At 45.6% G+C, this 20831-nt stretch overlaps 1 protein-coding gene across 1 annotated transcript in view; it reads left to right on the top strand.

Moving 5' to 3' along the window:
- SLC45A2 (solute carrier family 45 member 2) overlaps positions 1–20831 on the top strand; it is a 232821-nt gene that overhangs the window by 136245 nt on the left and 75745 nt on the right. The window contains exon 5 of the mRNA XM_086962926.1: positions 2068–2191. Within this exon, the coding sequence (XP_086819052.1) occupies positions 2068–2191 (124 nt within the window). The remainder of the gene's footprint in view (positions 1–2067; positions 2192–20831) is intronic.

Here is a 20831-nt window from a genome sequence, read left to right as displayed (position 1 = left end):
TAGGGGATAGGTTTTGCATCCTCCGCCATGGGTGTTATGTATCAATGGGTTTACCCGAAATGCTACCAGACCAGAGTCAGAATTACAAAACGAAAAACATAAGTAAAAACATTCACAATACCAATGTAGCTTAGTCTGCAGTGAATGCAATTTATTTTCAAAACAAATATTCACTTCTGTTAAGGCAACGCAGTTGCTCCTTAATGAAACTGCAATTTAAATACTTCAAGGCGCTCGAGTGTGGGGAATGAAAAAGGTGGGGTGCTTGAGGTAACCGTGAATATGCAAAGGTGGTAGACAAGGGAAAGGTGATGTGACATATAAAACATCCAATTCGCATCGTAAGACCAATCTGGTCTAATGCAGGTTAATTGTTCCAGTTATACCGCATAGCATTTCATAAACACTGATATTGAAGTTGAGTCATCGTGGCTTGTGCAGTAGTAGAAGTCAACGTTTCGACCCCTCAAAAGTCCGAGGTGAATCTGGCCTTAGCATGGGGTCTTCATCAGGTCTGTGTGAACGAGGAGCACCTAATGTATCCACCATCACATGAATATCGGCTGGGCAGTCAAAGAAGATGGGCTCAATTGAGCTCTGATTTAATTATTGACGTACGGCCAGGCGAGCGCGAACGGGTCGAAGTGTTCAACTGTGGGTCTGGAGATCCCTAGCAGTGACAGGATAAATCTTTTAATGCCACTTCACTTCTCCGACTCTCCTGAGACCACCCTACCTTTTCCTTTTGAACATTTTTTGCTATTTTGTCCTCGGCCAAGGGGCATAAATCTTTTACTAAGGCAGTGTTTACAATTTCTACTACATGGGTCAATGGGTCAAAGGTGCCATATGCAATACTGCAATGTAGCAAGCGTCTTTATGTTACATTTGCGCTGTTTCGCAGCTCCTCTATGGTCATGGAAGCATAGACATCTCAGTTGGTTTGAACTCATGCAGCTGAGAATCTGCCAACATATCCTAAAATTATGAGACAGAGGATCTCATCTAAGTCCAAGAGTATGATTTCTGATTTCAAAGGTGTTGAAGTCTGGTTAACAGTTCTTTACTGATCAGTGTAACCTGTGCCAGAAACACTGTGCCTAACGGAATTTCCTGTGTCGCAAACACAAACAGAAAACAGGCCCATGTTCAGAAGAACAGACGGTGCCTGACCCGGAGATATACAGCACCATTATGTCAGCTGACGTCTTTGATGATCACAAGCTGTTCTTTCAGAACAAGATTGGCCTAATCATGCAGACATTTCATCAGAAGTCACCTTTGACTAAAAAGAACAGTTGGGACAGTGATTAACATGTATGTTTGTTTAGCACACGTTCGCCACGATGAGCATCTTGGCACTGAATACCAGATTAGTTTATTGGCTGAGTGAATTAATGCATCTACTTTGACCTCATGGCCACAGATTCAAATCCCAGAGGTTCCACTCTGCTTATCATCCTTCCAAGGTCCGTAAAATTATTCCCATTGAACTGGGTATCAAAAAACCCTTGATATACAGTTCCAAAATGCGCCAAGAAGTGAACACGCACTTTACAAATACATGCGTTAGATTATTTATTGTTTGCCAACTCAATGATGCTGGTTTTGTTGGCCTTAGAAGATGAGAAGGCTGAATGGTCCTGCTGCAAGTTAAACCTGTGACCACGCAGTCAAGCACACACCCCTGCAGTGGCCACATTAGCCCTCCGAGCAACCAACCCCTTGTAAGTGTCTCCCCTGAAGTGTTACATGCAAGCTTGCTCAAAGCGCACATTTACATTTATTCTACCACATATTGTGCTATATCTTCCTAAATAGTTTTTCAGTGAGGATTCTATTTAGGGAAGCAAACTTAAGGAAATAAATAAATAGATGCATGGATGATTAATATATTAATCAGATTTTGTGATTAGTAACAAGTCAAATTAATGATGTTAGTTTACTGCTTAATTTGGTGCAAACTCAATAGCGACGTACCTCCGTACCCTAAGGTAACGGGAGGATGCAAGCAAGCCTCACTTCTCTGTTGCTCATTTGACGTTCACCACATGCTTTTCTCCACAGATAGTGTACCGTGGGAATCCATATGCAGCGCACGACTCTGCAGCTTACCTTACGTATGAAAGAGGAGTGGAGATTGGATGCTGGGGCATGTGCATTAATGCAGTTTCGTCATCACTCTATTCATGTGAGTACAGTGACCCATATTTATTATGTGCTAAATATAAGCTAATCTGGACAGTCCTTTACTATCTATAATATATGTTATGGTTACACATCTTAATAATTGGTTGATGTTTTGAATTGGCATTCTAATGAAATGGCACTAAATGAATACATGAATTATTTATTTGCATAATTACTTATAATCATTGCAAAGTTGCAGTACGATATCAAAATTATTGTATAAATCCGTATCTCACAACATAATAAAACATATATCAAATCGTATATAAAAATAAAAAACATAATTTGAAAACTGGTCGCAGACCATTTGTAAAAGTGGGTATTACCCTAAGTTTAAAATTCTGTTTGGAAAGGTTCCTGTTCCTACTATGTTCTGGGAAAGAAAATAAAAGTCACTTAATGCTTTGCGGTTTTGTAGGGACCATATGGTCCTTTTCTGCAGGGGACCCTCACTGATTTTTATTTATTTTATTCTGTGCTTTTTTTTCAGTTAGCGTCCTTTGTGTCATAATCATGAATTTGCCAAATTTGTCCAGATCCTATGGCTCTCTCCAAGGCTCAACGTATTTTCGGAGCTCATGCCTTAAAAACATTGGTTTTAATAATTTGTGTCAATGTTGCAGGAAGGCAGTGCAGCAATGTATTAGGTGTACCAACGATTTTGCTCTATAGTTGCACAGCCTGCATCTCTTGATTTTGCTCAACGATTTCCAGCCCAGGTACAGTTCCTTTATTGGCAGTGGGACTAGGCGCGCCCATTGAATAAAGATAATATTCACATGTGGTCACATGCAGTATTTACTGATAGAAATACGTAACTAAGGGCCAGATGTAGGTAGGCTTTTACCGGTCGGTAACGGCCGAAATCTGCCGTTACCGACCGGTAAAAGCCTTTTCTATGTAGGAGGCTATTTTACCGATTCGGTAAATAACGAATCGGTATTTACCGAATTGGTAAATGAGATGTAGGAAGGACTGTAAACATTGCTTCTGGGCTTTAAGAATTCGTTATTTACCACCAACTATTAGTTGGTGGTAAATAAGGAATTCCTATGTAAATGCATAAATGTGCATTTACACCTGTGCCATGTGACAGACATACATGCCCTTAGGGCATGTATGTATGCCACATGTGCACCTGAGCAACAATCAGGGGTGCAACAGGGTGTCAAAGTGCCACCCTGCCACCCTTGACTATTTCCCACTTTTACCGAATTAGTAATTACCGAATCGGTAATTGACATTCATTCCTATGGGCCTCCAGGCCTATAGGAATCCATGGCAAATGCCGATTCGGTAAATACTGATTCGGTAAATACCGAATCTTACCGATTCGGTATTTTTTACTGAATTATTATCTACATTGCAATTACCGATTTGAAAATACAAAATCGGTAAAATTCAGTATTTTCGAATCGTTAATTTACAATTACCTACATCTAGGCCTAAGTGTTGTATAGGGTACCATTGGTGAACCAAAGTGAATAGGAAAGAAGAGTTTCCTCTTCAGGACAGATGATGAGACAACTAAGAAGTCTATAGAATTCTGTGATTTAAAAAAAAAAAAAAGAATTTGCGTTCCTGAAGTGTGGGTGCAGAACATTTCCACAGACTAGACCTTGAAGCTAATCCCTGCTGTCCCCACCTTCTTTTGTTGTGCAGAGGGAGTTAACTGCCTTTGGCTGGTTTGGTGCAGCGTTTGGCTGCAGGTTAGGTCCTGGAGGCATCCTCAACCTGTACATGGTCTAATGCAGTTGGGGGGTCTGCTGTCTGCGTCGAGTTGGATTTTGGTACTGAAATCAACTCCTGCTGTGCATGCCGGAATACCAAGTGCGGTGCGGGTTGTACTCCTGTCACTGGTTGATCATACGGCCTGGCACCTATGGCCAGTTGTGAGCCAAGTTGTACATGAGCCAGCATGGCCTACTGTGCACCAGGCGTTTCGGTGTGCTGGTAGGGTGTTAAATTAATGATTTAATAATTTTGTGTGATTCCTTAAAATCATTAAAATTAAAAGGAAGTAAAAAGCAAAAGTACAAACAATCCATTTAAAATCAGTTATAAATACCTAAGTGCTCTGTAAAACACCCGAAACAATTTGATACTAGATTGGTTCTCATCACAGTGTCTTGTAACAAAGTAACATTTTTTTATGGCGAGCTTGGAGCCGGGCGGCTAATAAAGATTAGCTATATTCTGTTAGGTGTCTTCAGTAAACTGTCAGTGCTTTTTAGATAGGCCGACGTGCCACATAAGAGAGCTATATTTTGCTGTCCATATATCTATGCGGCCACATGTGAAGTGTATGGGGTCAAAAGGCGCCCGTGATCACTTTAGTTCCTGTCGGAGATAGATCATGTCGATGTTGGGACCCTAGGAGTTTGAGACTCGTCTGGCAGTTGATCATTCCCTGCTGTGGCCATTTTATCTTTCAGAACGGAGTGAGTTTGCTGTACACATTTTCCAACAAGCATTTACAATGCAATGGTTTCGCCTTTAGAAAAGTTAGAGCTATTGGCATTGCAAATGACAAATTTTGTATTTATGTGTTGGTTTTGAAAACAGATAAATAAATGGCATTGTCATTTACATTGCCATTAGCTTAATCTCTCTCAAATGTGAGACCTATTGTACCCTACGGACGAGCTCTGCAGACAGCAATTACTACCACACACACACACCCAGAGCCACACACACACACACACCCAGAGCCACACACACAAACGCACCCACCCCCTCTGACTTTTTCCCCAGCATTGCTCATAAGCAGTATAACTTGCCTCGCTGTACTCGGCGTTTACATGCTTGGGGGTCTCGGACACCCAGCTGCCCTTCTTTCCTCGACTGGCTTTGATGCTCTGAGACCCTGAAGTAATTTCGTACTGGAGATGCCTTTCCTCTATGCACGTGCAACAGTTAACTCGCGCATGCTCCGTCCAGGTATTTAAAAGGGCATGCCTGTTCGCCCATTCAACCAAAATGAAAGAATAATCGCGGCACCCGCACTGTAGCGTCTGAGGAATTCCCGAAGCGCATCTGCGCACCCACCACAAAGACTGGTGGAGACCCTTGTGGAGATGGTCTTTGTGTGCTGGCTCGGGGATACACAAAGTACACACTGTCCCATGTCTACGTGCATGTACGAAGTTGTCAACAAACACATGATCAGGTCTGCATCGTGCGCGCGGCGCTACGGCTCACTGGGTGATATGTTTATGCCTGGGTGCCACGAAAATACGTTTAATCTACGCTCTGTTCCAAAAGGTGACAGAATATGTTGCCAGCACTGCTGTTAATTTCGCATCAACGTATTTTGATTTTGCTTCATGCACTAATGGGTTTCTCCAAACCCGGTTTCGTCAGCCTTATTTACCAACAAAAAACAAACATTTCTGAGCTGTCCCGTCTACGCCTTCTAAAAGAGCGCCGTTTACCAAAGCAGCAAGCCGCCCCTCACAATCACTAACCTGGCTGACCACGACTGAATAAACCTGGATCCACATCACCTGTGATTATTTCGGAACTGGAGCATCTGATATCCCCACGAGCTGCAACTTTTACAATTATCCGAGAACCATGACGTCTACATAACATTTTTTTACTTTTGGCAGCTCTAAGCGATGGTCCTCTCAGGACATGCAAACAATGAAAGATGCTCACCGCTTTTGCTTGGTGGGTGGGCATGTGCTTGTGTGTGTTTACTCTGTCTGAGGCGTGGAGTCTGTGAATGAGTGTTCGAGTATGTGAGAGTCGTGTGGGGGAAGTCAGGAAGATGGCTTATACTTTAGCATTTCCATCCAAAATCTGAAGTGCCCTCAAGTGCAGCTTTGGGCACGGCTCCCAGTTCTTTTGTCATGTGGGTACTAAGCTCCCTGACAATGTATGACAGACGCTTCCCCACTCCCTTGCCCCCAAGCCGTCACATGTCAGCTCCTATTAGGTGGCACATTGGCTGATCCCATCAATTTGCTCCAGAGACTCCATTGATGCACTGGAATTTGCAGCGTGGTGAATGCCAGGCCACCAGAGTTTCAAACCCCAGATACACGTTGTAAAATCCCAGCTTCTGATACTTTAGAGGTAGTCTTGGACTGCCTCCTTTGTGCCCCTAACCACGTTGGCTACAGCTTTCATCCCTTATAGCTCCATTTGGGGTGAAGGGATATTAAGGCACCCCAGAGACAGCAGAGTATGGACTGGTCTTTGTCATCAAACACTGGTGGAAGAAAAACGCAATGAACTTACGAAGGCTCACAATGAAAAAGGAAGGCATCTTTAGTGCATACCGTATACCGTATACCATATGTCCAAATAACGCAATACTAGACTTCCCACCATAAGTGTAAATAGCAGTCGGGTGGCGACTATTGAGCCAATAGTAAATTTGATTAATGTTCCATTAGTACATTGCAAGAGTTGGGTGGTGGCTACTGAGTAAATAGTAAATCTGATTAATGGTCCATTACTGCATTGCAAGAGTTGGGTGGCGACTCGTTAGTCAAGAGTAAATGTGATTAATGATCCATTAGTGCATTGGAAGAGATATATATAACATCATCAATGTATATAAATGTACCTCTAGTGGACTGTGCTTTACATTAATGTGTATATATATATATATATATATATATATATATATATATATATATATATTTGCCACACAAAGTCCCCCAGATGTAGGACCGCACTCCACACCAAGTAGATCCACAAACCTCTTTTATTTCAGGGCATACACTTTCCCTTCCCTTATTCCAGTTCCTGGCCTGACGCGTTTCAAAGCAGTGTTGGTTCTCTTCAGAGGCCGTGTCAGGCGGACAGTTCACAAGGCTCACTAAATATCCCCTGCGCAATCACTTCAATTAATTGGCCTCCGGTGTGCCTGCCAATCATGGTAATCTTTGGTTTTCATGCACGCTGGGATCTGTATTTTGCTTTGTCAATCACACCCTCCAGTGGGTTTGTCCGCCGCACTTCGTTTAGGAACACTTTTTTCTAGCCCTCCAGTGGGCTTTAGGAAGAGACCCTGTATGCCTAATTTGACAAACTTGGCACGCCCTTCTGGATGTGACATTACACCTCCACGGGACCCTCGTTGCTCACAGGAGGTGCGTCGTCCCCGCGGCCGGTGGCGCCGCGAATGTATTTGCCATACAAAGTCCCCCAGATGTAGGACCGCACTCCACACCAAGTAGGTTCACAAACCTCTTTTATTTTAGGGCATACACTTTCCCTTCCCTTATTCCAGTTCCTGGCCTGACGCGTTTCAAAGCAGTGTTGCTTCTCTTCAGAGGCCGTGTCAGGCGGACAGTTCACAAGGCTCACTAAATATCCCCTGCGCAATCACTTCAATTAATTGGCCTCCGGTGTGCCTGCCAATCATGGTAATCTTTGGTTTTCATGCACGCTGGGATCTGTAGTTTTCCTTTGTCAATCACACCCTCCAGTGGGTTTGTCCGCCGCACTTCGTTTAGGAACACTTTTTTTTTTTTTTATATATATATACACACACACACCCACACACATATATACACTTCCACACACACACATTATACATACATACCCACGCATATGTGTAGTTGCGTATAAATGTACCTCTAGTGGACGGTAATTTACATTAATGTGTATATATATATTACCTACTGGCGGTCGCCAGTAGGTATATATAGTTAGGATTTTTTTGAATAGGGATTTCTGAAAATTCTATGTTGAATAACTTTGGCGTTGATGGACGGATTTGGCTGAAATTTTCAGGAAAATGGCACATTTTGTTTCTGAGCGTCCCCTGAAAGTTTGGGGGGGTTTTGTCAAGCGGGGGCCGAGAAAAAAGGGGAGTCCTAAAACTTGTTTTTAACATTGAGTTTTCCATAGGGCGGTTGGACTCACTTTTAGCTCGAACGGCTGAATGGATTTCCACAAAACTTGGCAAAATTGTAGGGACTGGTAGCCCGATGTGCCTTTGCTATGTCTCAAGATATATGCTCCAGTGGTTTTACGAAAACTAACTTTGAAAAATATATATTGGGCTATATATATGTTAGAGCCCAAATGTAGCCCAATGTAGCCCAAAGATGGCCACCAGAGACAAAAAAAACAAATGTAGCCCAAATATCGGCCAGATGTAGCCCAACTATAGCCCAGTGACAGAATGTCCCAGAGTGTTCTAAAGAACAACTAGAGCGCCAACAGTCTTACTTATGACAAAAGTATGGCACACCTGAAGTCATCTTGATTGGAATAAAGTGTTAACACTTAAAACATTTATTTTGCAAAGGAACAAAATGAGGGGGTTCATTTTGCCATAGAAATTATGATTAGTGCTGAAGAAAGAAAAATTAGGGCACATTTTGAGTGACTTCTCAAATCCTCTTATATTTCATTAAAAAAATTCTGATATGCAGTCTCCCAAGATGGCCACCAGAGACAAAAGAGCCCAAATGTAGCCCAAATATCAGCCAGATGTAGCCCAACTATAGCCCAATGACAGAATGTCCCAGAGTGTTCTAAAGAATAACTAGAACGCTAACAGTCTTACTTATGACAAAAGTATGGCACACCTGAAGTCATCTTGATTGGAATAAAGTGGTAACACTTAATACATTTAATTTGAAAAGGAACAAAATGAGGGGTTTCATTTTGCCATAGAAATGTTATATATATATATATATATATATATATATGATGTCATTTGAGATGTCATCAGTGATGTCACTGACCATGTCATGAATGATGTAATATGTGACATGATCAGCAGTGGATTGCGGGTGCGCGATATATAGTTAGTGCAACTAACTATATTTGCGAATTTCAATGGTTTTGTGTGAGTAAAATAAGGTTTTGTAAATGCTAATTCCTAACTATATATGGTCTATAACCTATGGTTTTTTCAGTGAATATATATATATATACACACACATATATATATATATATATATATACACACATACACACACATTATACATACATACCCACGCATATGTGAAGTTGTGTCTTTTTCTCAGATATTTGCATGCCAGTTTACCTGATTATGACCTTGAGGCAGAGTTTGACAATTTGGTTGTGAGGCCCCGGATCCTGGTTCTCACCATCTCATCAAGCACAATATGTACCTTATGTTTATGAATGACAATACATCCGTTTGTAAACCAGGAGGGCCGACACTCTGCTGAATTCTTTATCCATTGCTGGATTCTGAACTACAGCAGAAGCATTTCTTGGTAGTCAACAGCCAATGAACACTGGGCCATCCACTCAAAGTTGCTCCTTTGTGTCTGCTCCAGGTCGCTTCAATCGCTTTGCCCTCGCTGCTTCTGTCCCTTGCACTCACTATTTGTATTGTTACTCTGTGTTTTTAAATGTCCGCCCCAAGGGGAAAAGCCTTTACAGCGAGGTTTTTACCTCATGGTGCCTTTACAATACATTTTTAGCACGCATATTCTTACCGCGAATATGTATTTACAAAGCATGCCAATACTACGCATTTAAGGTAAGTTTACCCCCACAAAAGCATTGTTTTAAAATCTAAAAACAATGTGTGGTATAGGCATGCGTTGTAAACGCATATTCGCAGTAAAAACATGTGCACTAAAAAATGTGTGGCACAGTCGTGTGAAGTAATTACCTGCGTTGTACCGGTAATTACCTGCGTTGTACGGTCGTACAACCGCCCAAGCCTCTGCTTTCTCTAAGACCCAGGGGTTTCTGCACTGCATTCTTGTAAAGCTGAGGGCGTTGCATCAAATCCGCAGAGCTCCAGCTGATATTGTGGCTTTTCATCTCCCGAATTATGCGGCCTGGCATCACTTATGTAAACCTGCATCTATTTAACCTACAGACCACTTTAAAAGCCTGCGCAGTCCATTAGCTACAAGTGTGTTTTTGTTATATTATTGAGATATTACCACTTAACCCCACACATTCTGAGCCACTGCAAGGCTCGCTGCTCCCAAGTGTTTCTTTCTGGAAATACTACAATCGTAACCAAAAGACTGGGACCCGTACACAAGAAGACAATGCATATAGCATGCAGCCCGGGTGCCGCAAAGTGCTTACAGCACTTAATTGAAACCAGAGTGCTGTGATCACGCCCACGCTGAATCTGAGGTGAAGGGCCAAGTGTGGAACAGAAGCACATCAGTATGGCATCTCAGGGTTATGCAGTGGAGAAAAAAAAACTTCTACCGGAGCGCTTGTGCAGGGAAGGGAGCAGGAACGTGTAGAACTTCAGAAGCCTCGATCCATGCACAATACCAGCTGCACAAAGCTCTGACTCGAACCGCTATGAGAAGCACTTTCCAACATCAGGCTGTAGGTGGGAGAGAACCCGCAGGCAGAGAGCTGCAGGGATCCATCATGTTGGAGTGATTGATCTCAGGTGGGTTGCATGCGAAAGCGAGGGCTACAGATTTTTCCCCAGGCAAAGCCTGGTCTTCGTGTTACTGTAAGCTATCTGCCCGTCGATAGCCATGACATCAGAAGTTATACAAGTCTGCAGCATTATCCACATAAAATGATGGATTTGCCACATAATTTATCGTCTTCTGCAGATTTTGAAGATTTGTAAGAAAAACAAAATGTTTCTAGCTCGAATAAATTAAATGTTACTAAAACATTGACACGAGTTGCAGCAGCAGATCGTTTGCTGCGTGTTGGCAGGACACTTTTAAGTTGCTAATTGAGATACTTAAGGGTTCAACTGAAAACAAGGAAAGGCACGGACAGCGGGAGGGGGGTGTATGAAAGGCACGGACAGCGGGAGGGGGGGCGGGAACAGCACACAGTCAGCGGGAGGGGGTGGCGGGAACGGGCACTCACCTGGACTTCTTCCGGCGGCGGTCGGCCTGGAATGAAGAAAACAAACATTAAAAAAAAAAAAAAAAAATAACAACCCGCCCACCGCCGAGATGACGCGCACAGAGGGGCGGAGAGGGAAGAAATCGCGGGAACGCCCACGGATCTGGTCCGGCCATGACGGACAGATCTCTGTTCCAATGGCTAGCCTCCATTTATGGAGCTAGCCAATGGAACAGAGGGCATATTCCAAAGCCACATATTATTCTCATTAGGTTTTCACCTGAGTGAAAAGCCTGCGCAGTGCGCAGGCTTTCACTTAGGCGAAACGTAAAAATGGCCGTATCTTTCACAGTGTCAAGATGTAAAGCTGGCCGACAGCTTCTTTTGCTGTACAAGTGCCCTGATGGTGGAAGATTGGCCTGAGATGGACTCGGCGGGCCTGTCGCAGTGCTGGACAGCATAAAAGTATATGAGCCAATGATTCCCTTTTGTATTCGACAGTCTGCACCCTGAGATGCGTCCAAGCGACTTCCAGGTTGGGCACAGTTCTCTTAAATGAAGCATGGATTGCCTTGCTGTTAATAATTGATTTAAGGCCTGTTTCCCCACAGCCTGATTAAGATGGGGTTTTGTTGTTAGTATTGTTTGTAGCAATTTAACGGGTTTGTGGAAGTCCATTTTCTGGAGAGATTCCAAGTCTGTAGCACAAGACCGAAGACACAGTTGTGTTTTTTATTGTTGTTTTAACATATGTGTAATCAATTACATTTGGGTCCCAGTTCTTCGTAGCCAGTTGCAAGGATTCCTCTGCTACCATGAGATTTGTGGACCAGGGGTTGTTCGGTCTGATGAAAATGGATTTTATGAGTGCCTTCATTGAATAGTTTGGAGCTGCGGTTGCCAGGAAAAAAGTACTTTGCCAAAGTGGCCAGCCCTTGTAGTTTTTGTTGAATAAGATCGAATTATAGACGGATCAGGGTATTCCTTGTACAAGGGGGGACATGGAATAATTTCTTGTAAACTGAGCATTGTACTTTTTCCCGGTCTGCTGCTAGCATGTCGGGGAATGCATGCTGCGCATAGTTGACAGACAGGAGCAGTTTGGCCTATGTTACCATTCGTATAACCGTCGTTGTAGGACCGTTAAGGGTGGCATCTAGTTTACAAAGGGCGTACGTGGCTATCTTCCCTTTCAACCTAATTTTTTGTAGGTGGAGTGAGGGTTGGCCTGATTCTCACATCCAAGCACTCAAGTAGTTGTAGTCTTGTAAACATTCCAGACTCAATGTTCCCAAACTCCATCTGTTAAGCCTTCCCAACCGCCATAGGATTTCTTTTTTAAGGTCTTGAAGTCCATGTGCATCTGAGGTGGCCACCCATGGCAGGTTGGGTGCAGAGCCTGGCCACAAGCTAGACCTTGAGGCCAATCCCTGCTGGCCTCAACTTCCTTTTGTGTGCGAAGAGAGTGGCTGGCTTTGGCAGGTTCTGTGCAGTGTATGGCTGCAGGTTAGTCCATAAAGGCATCCTCTACCTGTGCATGCTCGAGCACAGTTTGGGGGTCGGCCTCCTGCATCCGGTTTGATATTGGGTACTGAAAGCAACTCCTGCTGTGCATGCCCCAATACTGTGTGTGGTGCGAGCTGGACTCCTGTCACTGGTTGAGCACATGGCCTGGCACCTGTGGCCAGTTGTGAACCAAGTTCCATATGAGAGTCAGCCTGGCTCACTGTGCAGCAGATGTTTCGGTGGTCTGGCAGGGTGTTGGCTGGTTTCACTGACGGTGGAGGGTGGTTTTGTTGCTGGTGACCTGTGGGCCAAGTTCCTACTTGCAAGATGTAGAAGTGGCTTGCCTACTAAAATCGTGGAGCACTTCCTCAAAGTGAGTAAATAAATCAGGGACGGCCTCTCCCTGTTTTTGTTTACAGGCAGAGAGAAGTGCCCAATCTAGTTTACTTGCCGGTACCATTGTTATTATGCAAATGTTACCAGGCAGATCCAGTATGAGCTGACTAGGTTTCTGACCAGGTTTCCTATCCCTGTCGGCAGCCCATTCTTCACCTAAATCAGCAGCATGATCCTGTTTCCGAGTAAGTCGTCACCTATCCGGTGGCAGGATCATACCAAAAAACATATCAAGATCAGCTAAGGTCATGACACAGGAATCAATGGCTGCCTGTACATCATCATAATCATCATTAGATACTCTATTATTTTTCCGTATGTCTGGTAAAGAGGAGTTTAAAGTAAGTAAATCCATCCTTTTCCAGGGCGTATATATCCAATTATACAAAAATGGGCTCTAGCATTGGGATCATTAGGGTCATCATTATCTGCATTCCCTCTTCCAGGAATGAACTGTGGCGCAGCTTCCCTCATGGGTCCTATTCGGGGAGAGGAAGAAAGTTTATTACGATATCCAATTATTGTTGCTATGGCAGTGTTAACTCTACTTACAGGGAGGGCTCCTATCTGACCCTGTCGATTAGTAGCTTTAACTTCATCGGGACTGTTCTGTCTTGTAGTCCTCTCCCACTGAACCATAAGTTGATAAGAAAGCTTATTTATCTGTACCTGATCTATTGTTTCTTCTACTTCCATTCCTAAATCACTTAACTACTTCAGTAAAATCAACCTTACTGCGTCCCGACGAAACTGAGGTACAGTAGAACGAAGAATTTGAGGGATGGAGACAGATACAGGAAGTACTGGATCATCAGTAATTTCAGGTGCAGTGGCCTGAGATGAGGGGTAAGGGATGTACCGGTACTGGTTGGAAAATAGGAAGCTGGACAACAGCAGGCAAAGGAGGTGGAGCTGGAGGTACAGGGGAAAAAACATTTGGTGGTCCAGGGAGAAGAGGTGTCCATGGTACATATGGGGGAGGGGGTCGTTCAGTCAATAATCCGTCAATGTCTGAATCCACATCTTCTTGGTGGATTTGTGCCTCTGCTGTTGGTCTGACTATATATTCATTAGATAATAGCAAACTATGCTCTCAATATAAACATTCCTTTTTCTCCTGAATTTCCTTATCCTTCAATTCCTTATACTTCTGATACTCTGTCTTCGTTTCCTGTTTCCTTTGTACCTTCTCTGCCTTGAGCTGCCTCTCCTTTACTTCCTTCCTCCACATATGCAAACTGTCAAACATAGCTGGCCTAACATTCTTTAAAAACAATTGTTTCTCTAAATACTCGAGTTTGTGAGGGTCCATTTTACCTCTAATGGCAATTGCAACTGGGGATCCCCTTTTGTATATTTTTTCTACAATGCATTGTACATGATGGGACAAATACCATATTTTATGTACATCTCAAAATTTGACGTACCTTCTGGGGGCGCCGGCTGACTTGCTTCCCAAATGCTCTGCTTATCGCAGCAGCAGCAACAAACTTCCAAAGCGTACTAAATACAAGCATGTTGTATAAGATATAAAAAACTTATAAACAAAGAGGAATAAAAAATATTCTCACATTACCTGTAAGGAAAAAATGTTACTCACCAAATTTCAAAACAAATTCCAACCAGATTCCGAACGGATACCAAACAAATGCCAAGCAAATTCTAAATAAATTCCAAGCAAATACCAAACAAATACCAAATAAATTCTAACCAAATGAACCGGTTCAATACAGAGCTACCTTATGTGTAGTCTTCAACTTTCCATACTTGAAAAATGCAGGAACTTAGTTTCCAAAGTAATGAGTCTGCATCGCTTGTTAGGAAAGCGACTTGGATGTAAGACAAGCAGCCGAATATATTCACATGGCTAGCGTTCCGTTGAAGACTTTAATCTGTCGGAAATTTTCATTTCAGGAACCGGGATAATCAGAGTTAGGTATTGCAACGTAAAAAGAGAGGAAAGGGGGGCGTGGCTGGCGCTGAAGCGAGATGGCCGCGTGAGAGAACATCTCCGCTCCTAACAACGCTTAACCCCATCATCCGCCAAATCTATCCAACCCTCTCAGCGGAGGCAGGTCCCGTAGGTGTTCCGGTTCCAACCTGGCCGGTCGCTGGGGAGCCGCCGGGCTCTGTGGAGCGTCATGAGCCTGATTGACTCGGCGGCCTTTCTGCAGTGTTAATCCTGGTCCTGTAGTGATCGGGTCCCACACAAGTCCTGCGGGCGGGAGCGGCCGCTCAAACTGCACAACGTCGGGATTTAGGCCTTGTTCCAGTGAGGTGGACCGGAGGTCTTGCGGAGGCGGTGCCCTCCCTCGCATTGACTCGGGCACGGCGGAGGCATAGGAGGTTCCCTCCCGCACACCCCTCCTTCCCCAAGCAAATCCTGTGCTGCCTGATTGGGTCGACCACCGGTCGCCCGTAGGGACGATTGAGGCGGCGGGTCGCCCGTCAGCGGTCGACCTTACTTCTGGACGCATCAAGTGGGGGTGACTGCGGTCACATCTACGGCGCTCGTTGTTCTCCCCCTCCTCCCCCCCGCCAGCACCGGTGAGTCTGCCGCTTTGATGCCTGGGCTGGGGATTGGTGCCGCCCGGCCTCCTTTGTGGCTGTCCGCGGAGAGGTGTGGTGCACGGTCAGAGGCTCCGGTGGTGCTATACGGAGTGGCACACAAATCAACACATTTCCCCATAAGAGGAGGAAGCGGCTGGAGCCCTCTACGAGGCCTGTACTATTTTCACCGCCGGCCTTGGCGTAGCGCCCACCAGGGTTGGCCCCACCCCCCTCTCAGTTTCCCCCCACCTGCTCATTGCCTGCATACGTGGCACCCAGGGCGATTGGTGGAGTGGGGTGTCCCACCGGAGGACGTGAGTAGTGACAAGTGCTTTCCATATAGGGTTTGTGAGGGGCAGCATCATCGTGAGTGGAAGGGGCACCCAGCAGACCAAACTGGGAAAAATACTCCTATTCCAGGGCCGCTGTTTCTGCTGCGCCTGCCCGAGACGAATCGATGGGAGACGCAGAAGAGAGCCCTACTAATCTGTCCCTAAAAGATGTTATGGAGGCGATAGTGGGAGTCCGCACGTCAATGGAACAACGAACTGACGCAATAGCAGTGGAGATGACCCTCATCAGGGCCGACTTCGCAAAAATGAGGTAGAGGGTCCAGCAGCTCCAAGTGACCACATCCTGCCTGATTGAGGACGTCTCGCAGATTCACACTGAACTCCAAAATCTGCAGTCTTTCCGGGAAATACGCAGAGGACAAGCTGGACGACTACGAGGGGCGCTCCTGGCGCAACAACGTCTGCATCATTGTAGTGCCGGAGAAAGCGGAAGGGTAATTGCCGGATCTTTTTGTTGAGGACTTAATACTAAACCATCTATGCCCTAAGGGACTCTCCAAGTTCCTCGTCGTGGAGAGGGCGCACAGAGTTCCTGGGGGTCGTCCCAAACCAGGGCCCCCAAGACCCCTTTTTTCCAGGCTGCTCAATTTTCGCGATCGAAACCTAATCCTGCAATGTGCCCCCCCCCCCCCAATTTGAAAATGCTGTCATTTCATTTTTCCGGACTTCACCCAAGCTGTGCAGAAACAAAGAAGGTCCTTCCTGGCAGTTAAGAAGAAACTCTGGGATAAAGGCCTCAAGTACGCCATGCTCTTTCCCGCCAAGTTGCAAGTGGAGGCAGATGGCAAACCATGGTTCTTCGACCATTCCGAGGATATGGAGGACTGGCTTGACGGCTGGCGATCTGCCGCTGAACATAATGCCCACTGAGCCTGCTTGTGCGGGCAACGCTGATGCTCATCTGGTCCTATTTGGGTAACCTCATTTTAATGTTTTGTTTCCAGGTCTGGGATGGCCCTTTCTGACTCACAGAGGGGTGCCCCTTGTAAATTGGGGGTGCATTGCTTGGCATACTCCCCTCTGGCCTCTTCTCGCCCGGAGAGACGCGGGATGCTGTCCCTCATGGGGGTTGATACTGTTTTGACTTGCTCAGAGTGGTTGGCAGGGGGAGGGAGCACTCCATTAACGGAGACAACTTCTAGAGGCAAGTGCACACTTAAGGCTACATATGGATACGCAGTGGGATAAAGTTTTTACCCTGGAGAGTTGGAATGTCAATGGACTTGGTGACAGGAGAAACGTACCTTAGTCCTCCAGTACCTTAAATGCCACTTCCCAGATGTGTTTTTTCTACAGGAGACACACCTTGTTGGTAACTCTTGCAGTGCCTTAAACAGATGGGGGTACAAGCTGATGGCCAATGCGGGTTTCACCTCTAGATCCAGAGGGTTGGGAATCCTTATTAAAAACGCTTTCCTCTTCCATACACAAGTAGCACGCACCAACGACTGTGGCAGGTACGTTACAGTGACGGGCCAGTGGGAGGGCGGCACGCTCATCTTAATATCGGTATATGTGCCACCGGGCCTACATACGCGACAAGGGGGGCGACAAGGCCGGGAAACTCCTCGCCTGCCTGGATAGGAAGGGAAGGGCCAACAAGAAGGTCCCTGAACTGGTGAATGACCAGAGCTGGGTCTACTGTGATTCCGGGGGCATAATCTGCAAATTTGCTTCCCACTACTACAAAATTTACCAATCTACCTTCCCTTTCCTTGAAGAGGATTCTTTGGGCCTCCTTCAAGATATTCGCTTGCCCACTCTCTCTGAGAAAGACGCTAAATTCATTGACAGTGCCATAACCAACGATGAACTAGCCCAAGCCATTCGGAGTCTTCGACCGGGTAAGACACTTGGTCCCAATGGCCTGCCCATCGAACTGTACAAACTGCGCCCCGATGGCCTTGCCCCGTTTCTTCGCTCCATGTTTGAAGAGAGCAGACGAGTAGGTGTTCTTCCCCCTGACCAGAGGCTGGCATCCCTTGTCGTCATTCCCAAGGAAGGGAAACACAGAATCAAATGCACCTCCTACAGACCGATCTCTCTCCTGAATGCAGAACCCAAGATCCTTGTGAAACTCCTAGTCACACGACTCTCTCCGGTGATATCACCTTTAGAATACCAGGATCAGTCGGGCATTATGCCCCACCGCAACACGGCCCTCAACTTGCGCAGGGTCCACGGAGTGCTGGGCAGAATTGACACGGTCGATGAGCATGCGGTAATAGTGTCGCTAGACGCTTCCATGGCGTTTGACACCATGGAGTGGCCCTACCTACTAGCGGTTCTCACCAAACTGGGGTTTGGGCCGGTCTTCATGTCCTGGATTAGAATTCTTTACTCTGCACCTATGACTCAGGTGATAGTCAATAATAAGTGATCAGACCCTTTTCAGCTGCACTGCGAGAGCAGACTAGGGTGCCCCCTGTCCCCCCTGCTCTTTGCCCTCGCCCTCGAGCCAATGGCGGCCTGGATCTGCACGGACCCGATGATTCGTGGAATGCGATGGTCGACCGGCTGGGAGGACCGAATCTCGCATTACGCGGATGGCCTCCTCCTCTATTTAACCACCCCCAAAAAGTCCCTAATATGTGTGCTGGATATTTTCACAACATTCGGCAAACATTCAGGCTATTCCATGAATTGGAACAAGTCGCTCATATATGTACTGTGAGGCTCCGCACACCATTACCGAAAAACTGCCCAAAGCAGACAGAGAGGAATGGCTTTCGCTACCTAGGGCTCTTTATTACTGCTGCCCCTAAACTTCGGTAAGAACGCAACCTGGTCCTGCCTCTGCAGCACCTTAGGAGAGATGTGTCCTGTTGTAAGGCCTTACCGCTTTCGCTTTTGGGAAGAGCAGCGCTATTTAAAATGATGTTCCTGCTGCGGCTACTCTACGCCTTACAAAATTATCCAGACCAATCTCAGCACGATACTTCAGGGAAATAGAGGGGTTGCAAAGATAACTGGTCCTTAGCTGGTACGACTGAGGCATTAGTCGCCCGGACATCCTTAAGTATTATTGAGCGTCCCACCTTGTGCCTATCAATCAGTGCACACATCGCAAACCAGGTGACCCTGTGTTTATGATGGACAGGTGGCTACTACCTGGTGGAAATGTTATCAGATCCTTATATTCTAACCCTCGGGGCTTTCCCTCACGGGCCCCACCAAACATTCCGTGGCCATCTGGCATTCTGTCAATAAGAGTCATTGCCACTTTTGGACCGTTTACTGGACGGCTACCTTCCCCAAAAAGCAATCTCCCTAACATATAAGAAACTGATTAACAGCACCCCAGATCCTCTTGGGCGTCTGAGAGTGTTGGGAGAGAGATGGTCTAGAATTTGATGACGAGGAGTGGCGGGAGGCGGTTGCCTCACCTAGAGAAGTTGCCATCCCAGCACATTTGCGACTAGTCCAACTCAAGATACTCCACCGTACATACATCACGGGGCCACAGCTAGTCCATATGGGGAGGGGTGACTGGGCGACTGCAGGCGACGTTGTGGGTACACAGATACCTTCATTCACTTAATTTGGGAATGCGACCAGATACAACAGTATTGGCGGGAGATACATGGAGTAATGGAGGAAGTGTTACACAAGACCATTCGCCCGGAGGCAAAGCGATGCCTCTTGAACATGTGGGGTCCCACTGATCTAACAACCATGGAGAGGACCTGGGCTACACTGAGGACTATGGTGGCCAAACGAGAGATAGCTCGTCAGTGGGGAGCTGAGGCCCCACCCACCTTCTCCTCCTGGGAGAGGAGTCTGGATTGGTGCATGTTCAGAGAAAAGACGGTTTACACAGCACGAGGATGCCCCAAAAAGTGGTCGGCGGTGTGGTCTGGGTGAAACGCATATAGAGGAGGGATCTGTGTGGCCCCGGTACATACCCCAGAGGAAGAGCCGTTATCCCCTTGACCCAGCTCAAGGGTTACACTGTCATTATTTAGGTAATGTGTATTATTTTGCTATTGTCGCCACTGTGTTCTTGCACTAAGACTGTACTTCGCGATTTACTTTTCTGATCACGTAGTGGATCTTTACTGCATAATAAATTACATTATAGGTAAATGTCAGTCTCTTTTTGCAGTTTGGAAATCACTTTCTCTTTCAGATATTGGCACGATCATTCTGCTTAAAATGTCTTTCCAGAACCCCTTTTTTGTTTTTTTCCCCGAATGTAGCTTTTAAGATTGATGCCATTTTAGCACCTTAGAAGAAGTTTTATTGGTCTATGCATGAATGTTGTTTGTTTTTTAAGTGTTTTCCAGCGGACGTGGCCATCCCAGCGACTCTGTTTGATCCATTTTAAAATCTAGCACAGTCTACTATACACGCACACGGCTTCATAGGCTGGGCAGAGCGGCAGATCCCGATTATCCGTCAGGATGGAAAGTTTTATCATAGGCTCTGGAGCTGCCTTAACTCGAACGCTTCTGGGAAGTGGTCAGGGGTACCTTGGAAGAAGCAACAGAAATAGCATTGGCGCTCCGTCCTGGGCTTACACTGCTGGGAATCTGGGGACAGACCGACACACATGTTATAACAAGCTCCTAGTGAACATATAGTGTATGGTGGCGAAAAGAGTCTTCACTAGGAACTGGGACTCCGGAATCCTTACCCTACGCCAGGACTGGGTTGCCGGCTTAGAACACTGTAGGTAAAGGAAAGGGAAGTCTATTGTGGCGAGGGATGTGACAAAAAATGAGAAAGTTTAGGGCGGTTGGCTCTCAGGCATTGATTGATTGATTGGTGCGCCAAATTAGATAGGAATGTAGTGTATTTTTCTTTCTTTCTGATAAGCAACGCAAGAGGTGGACTTTGACGGGTGTCCTGGGTTGGGACTGGTGATGTTTTGGGTACTTGTCGAAGATAGTACACTGTGAGGCAATGGAATTGTTTAATTATTTTTGTTTCCTGAATAAACGTGGGGCGTACCTTGGTGGGGGTTCACATTAGGTTATTGATGTTTGTTTATCTTGCATATAAACTAATATTTTCAACAAAAAAACATTAACTATATTATTCTTA

Source organism: Lissotriton vulgaris, chromosome 3_1, assembly GCF_964263255.1.
Source record: "Lissotriton vulgaris chromosome 3_1, aLisVul1.2, whole genome shotgun sequence".
Classification (NCBI taxonomy): Eukaryota; Metazoa; Chordata; class Amphibia; order Caudata; family Salamandridae; genus Lissotriton; species Lissotriton vulgaris.
Note: the sequence above shows the minus strand (reverse complement) of the source record. Positions and strands in the feature narration are given on the sequence as shown.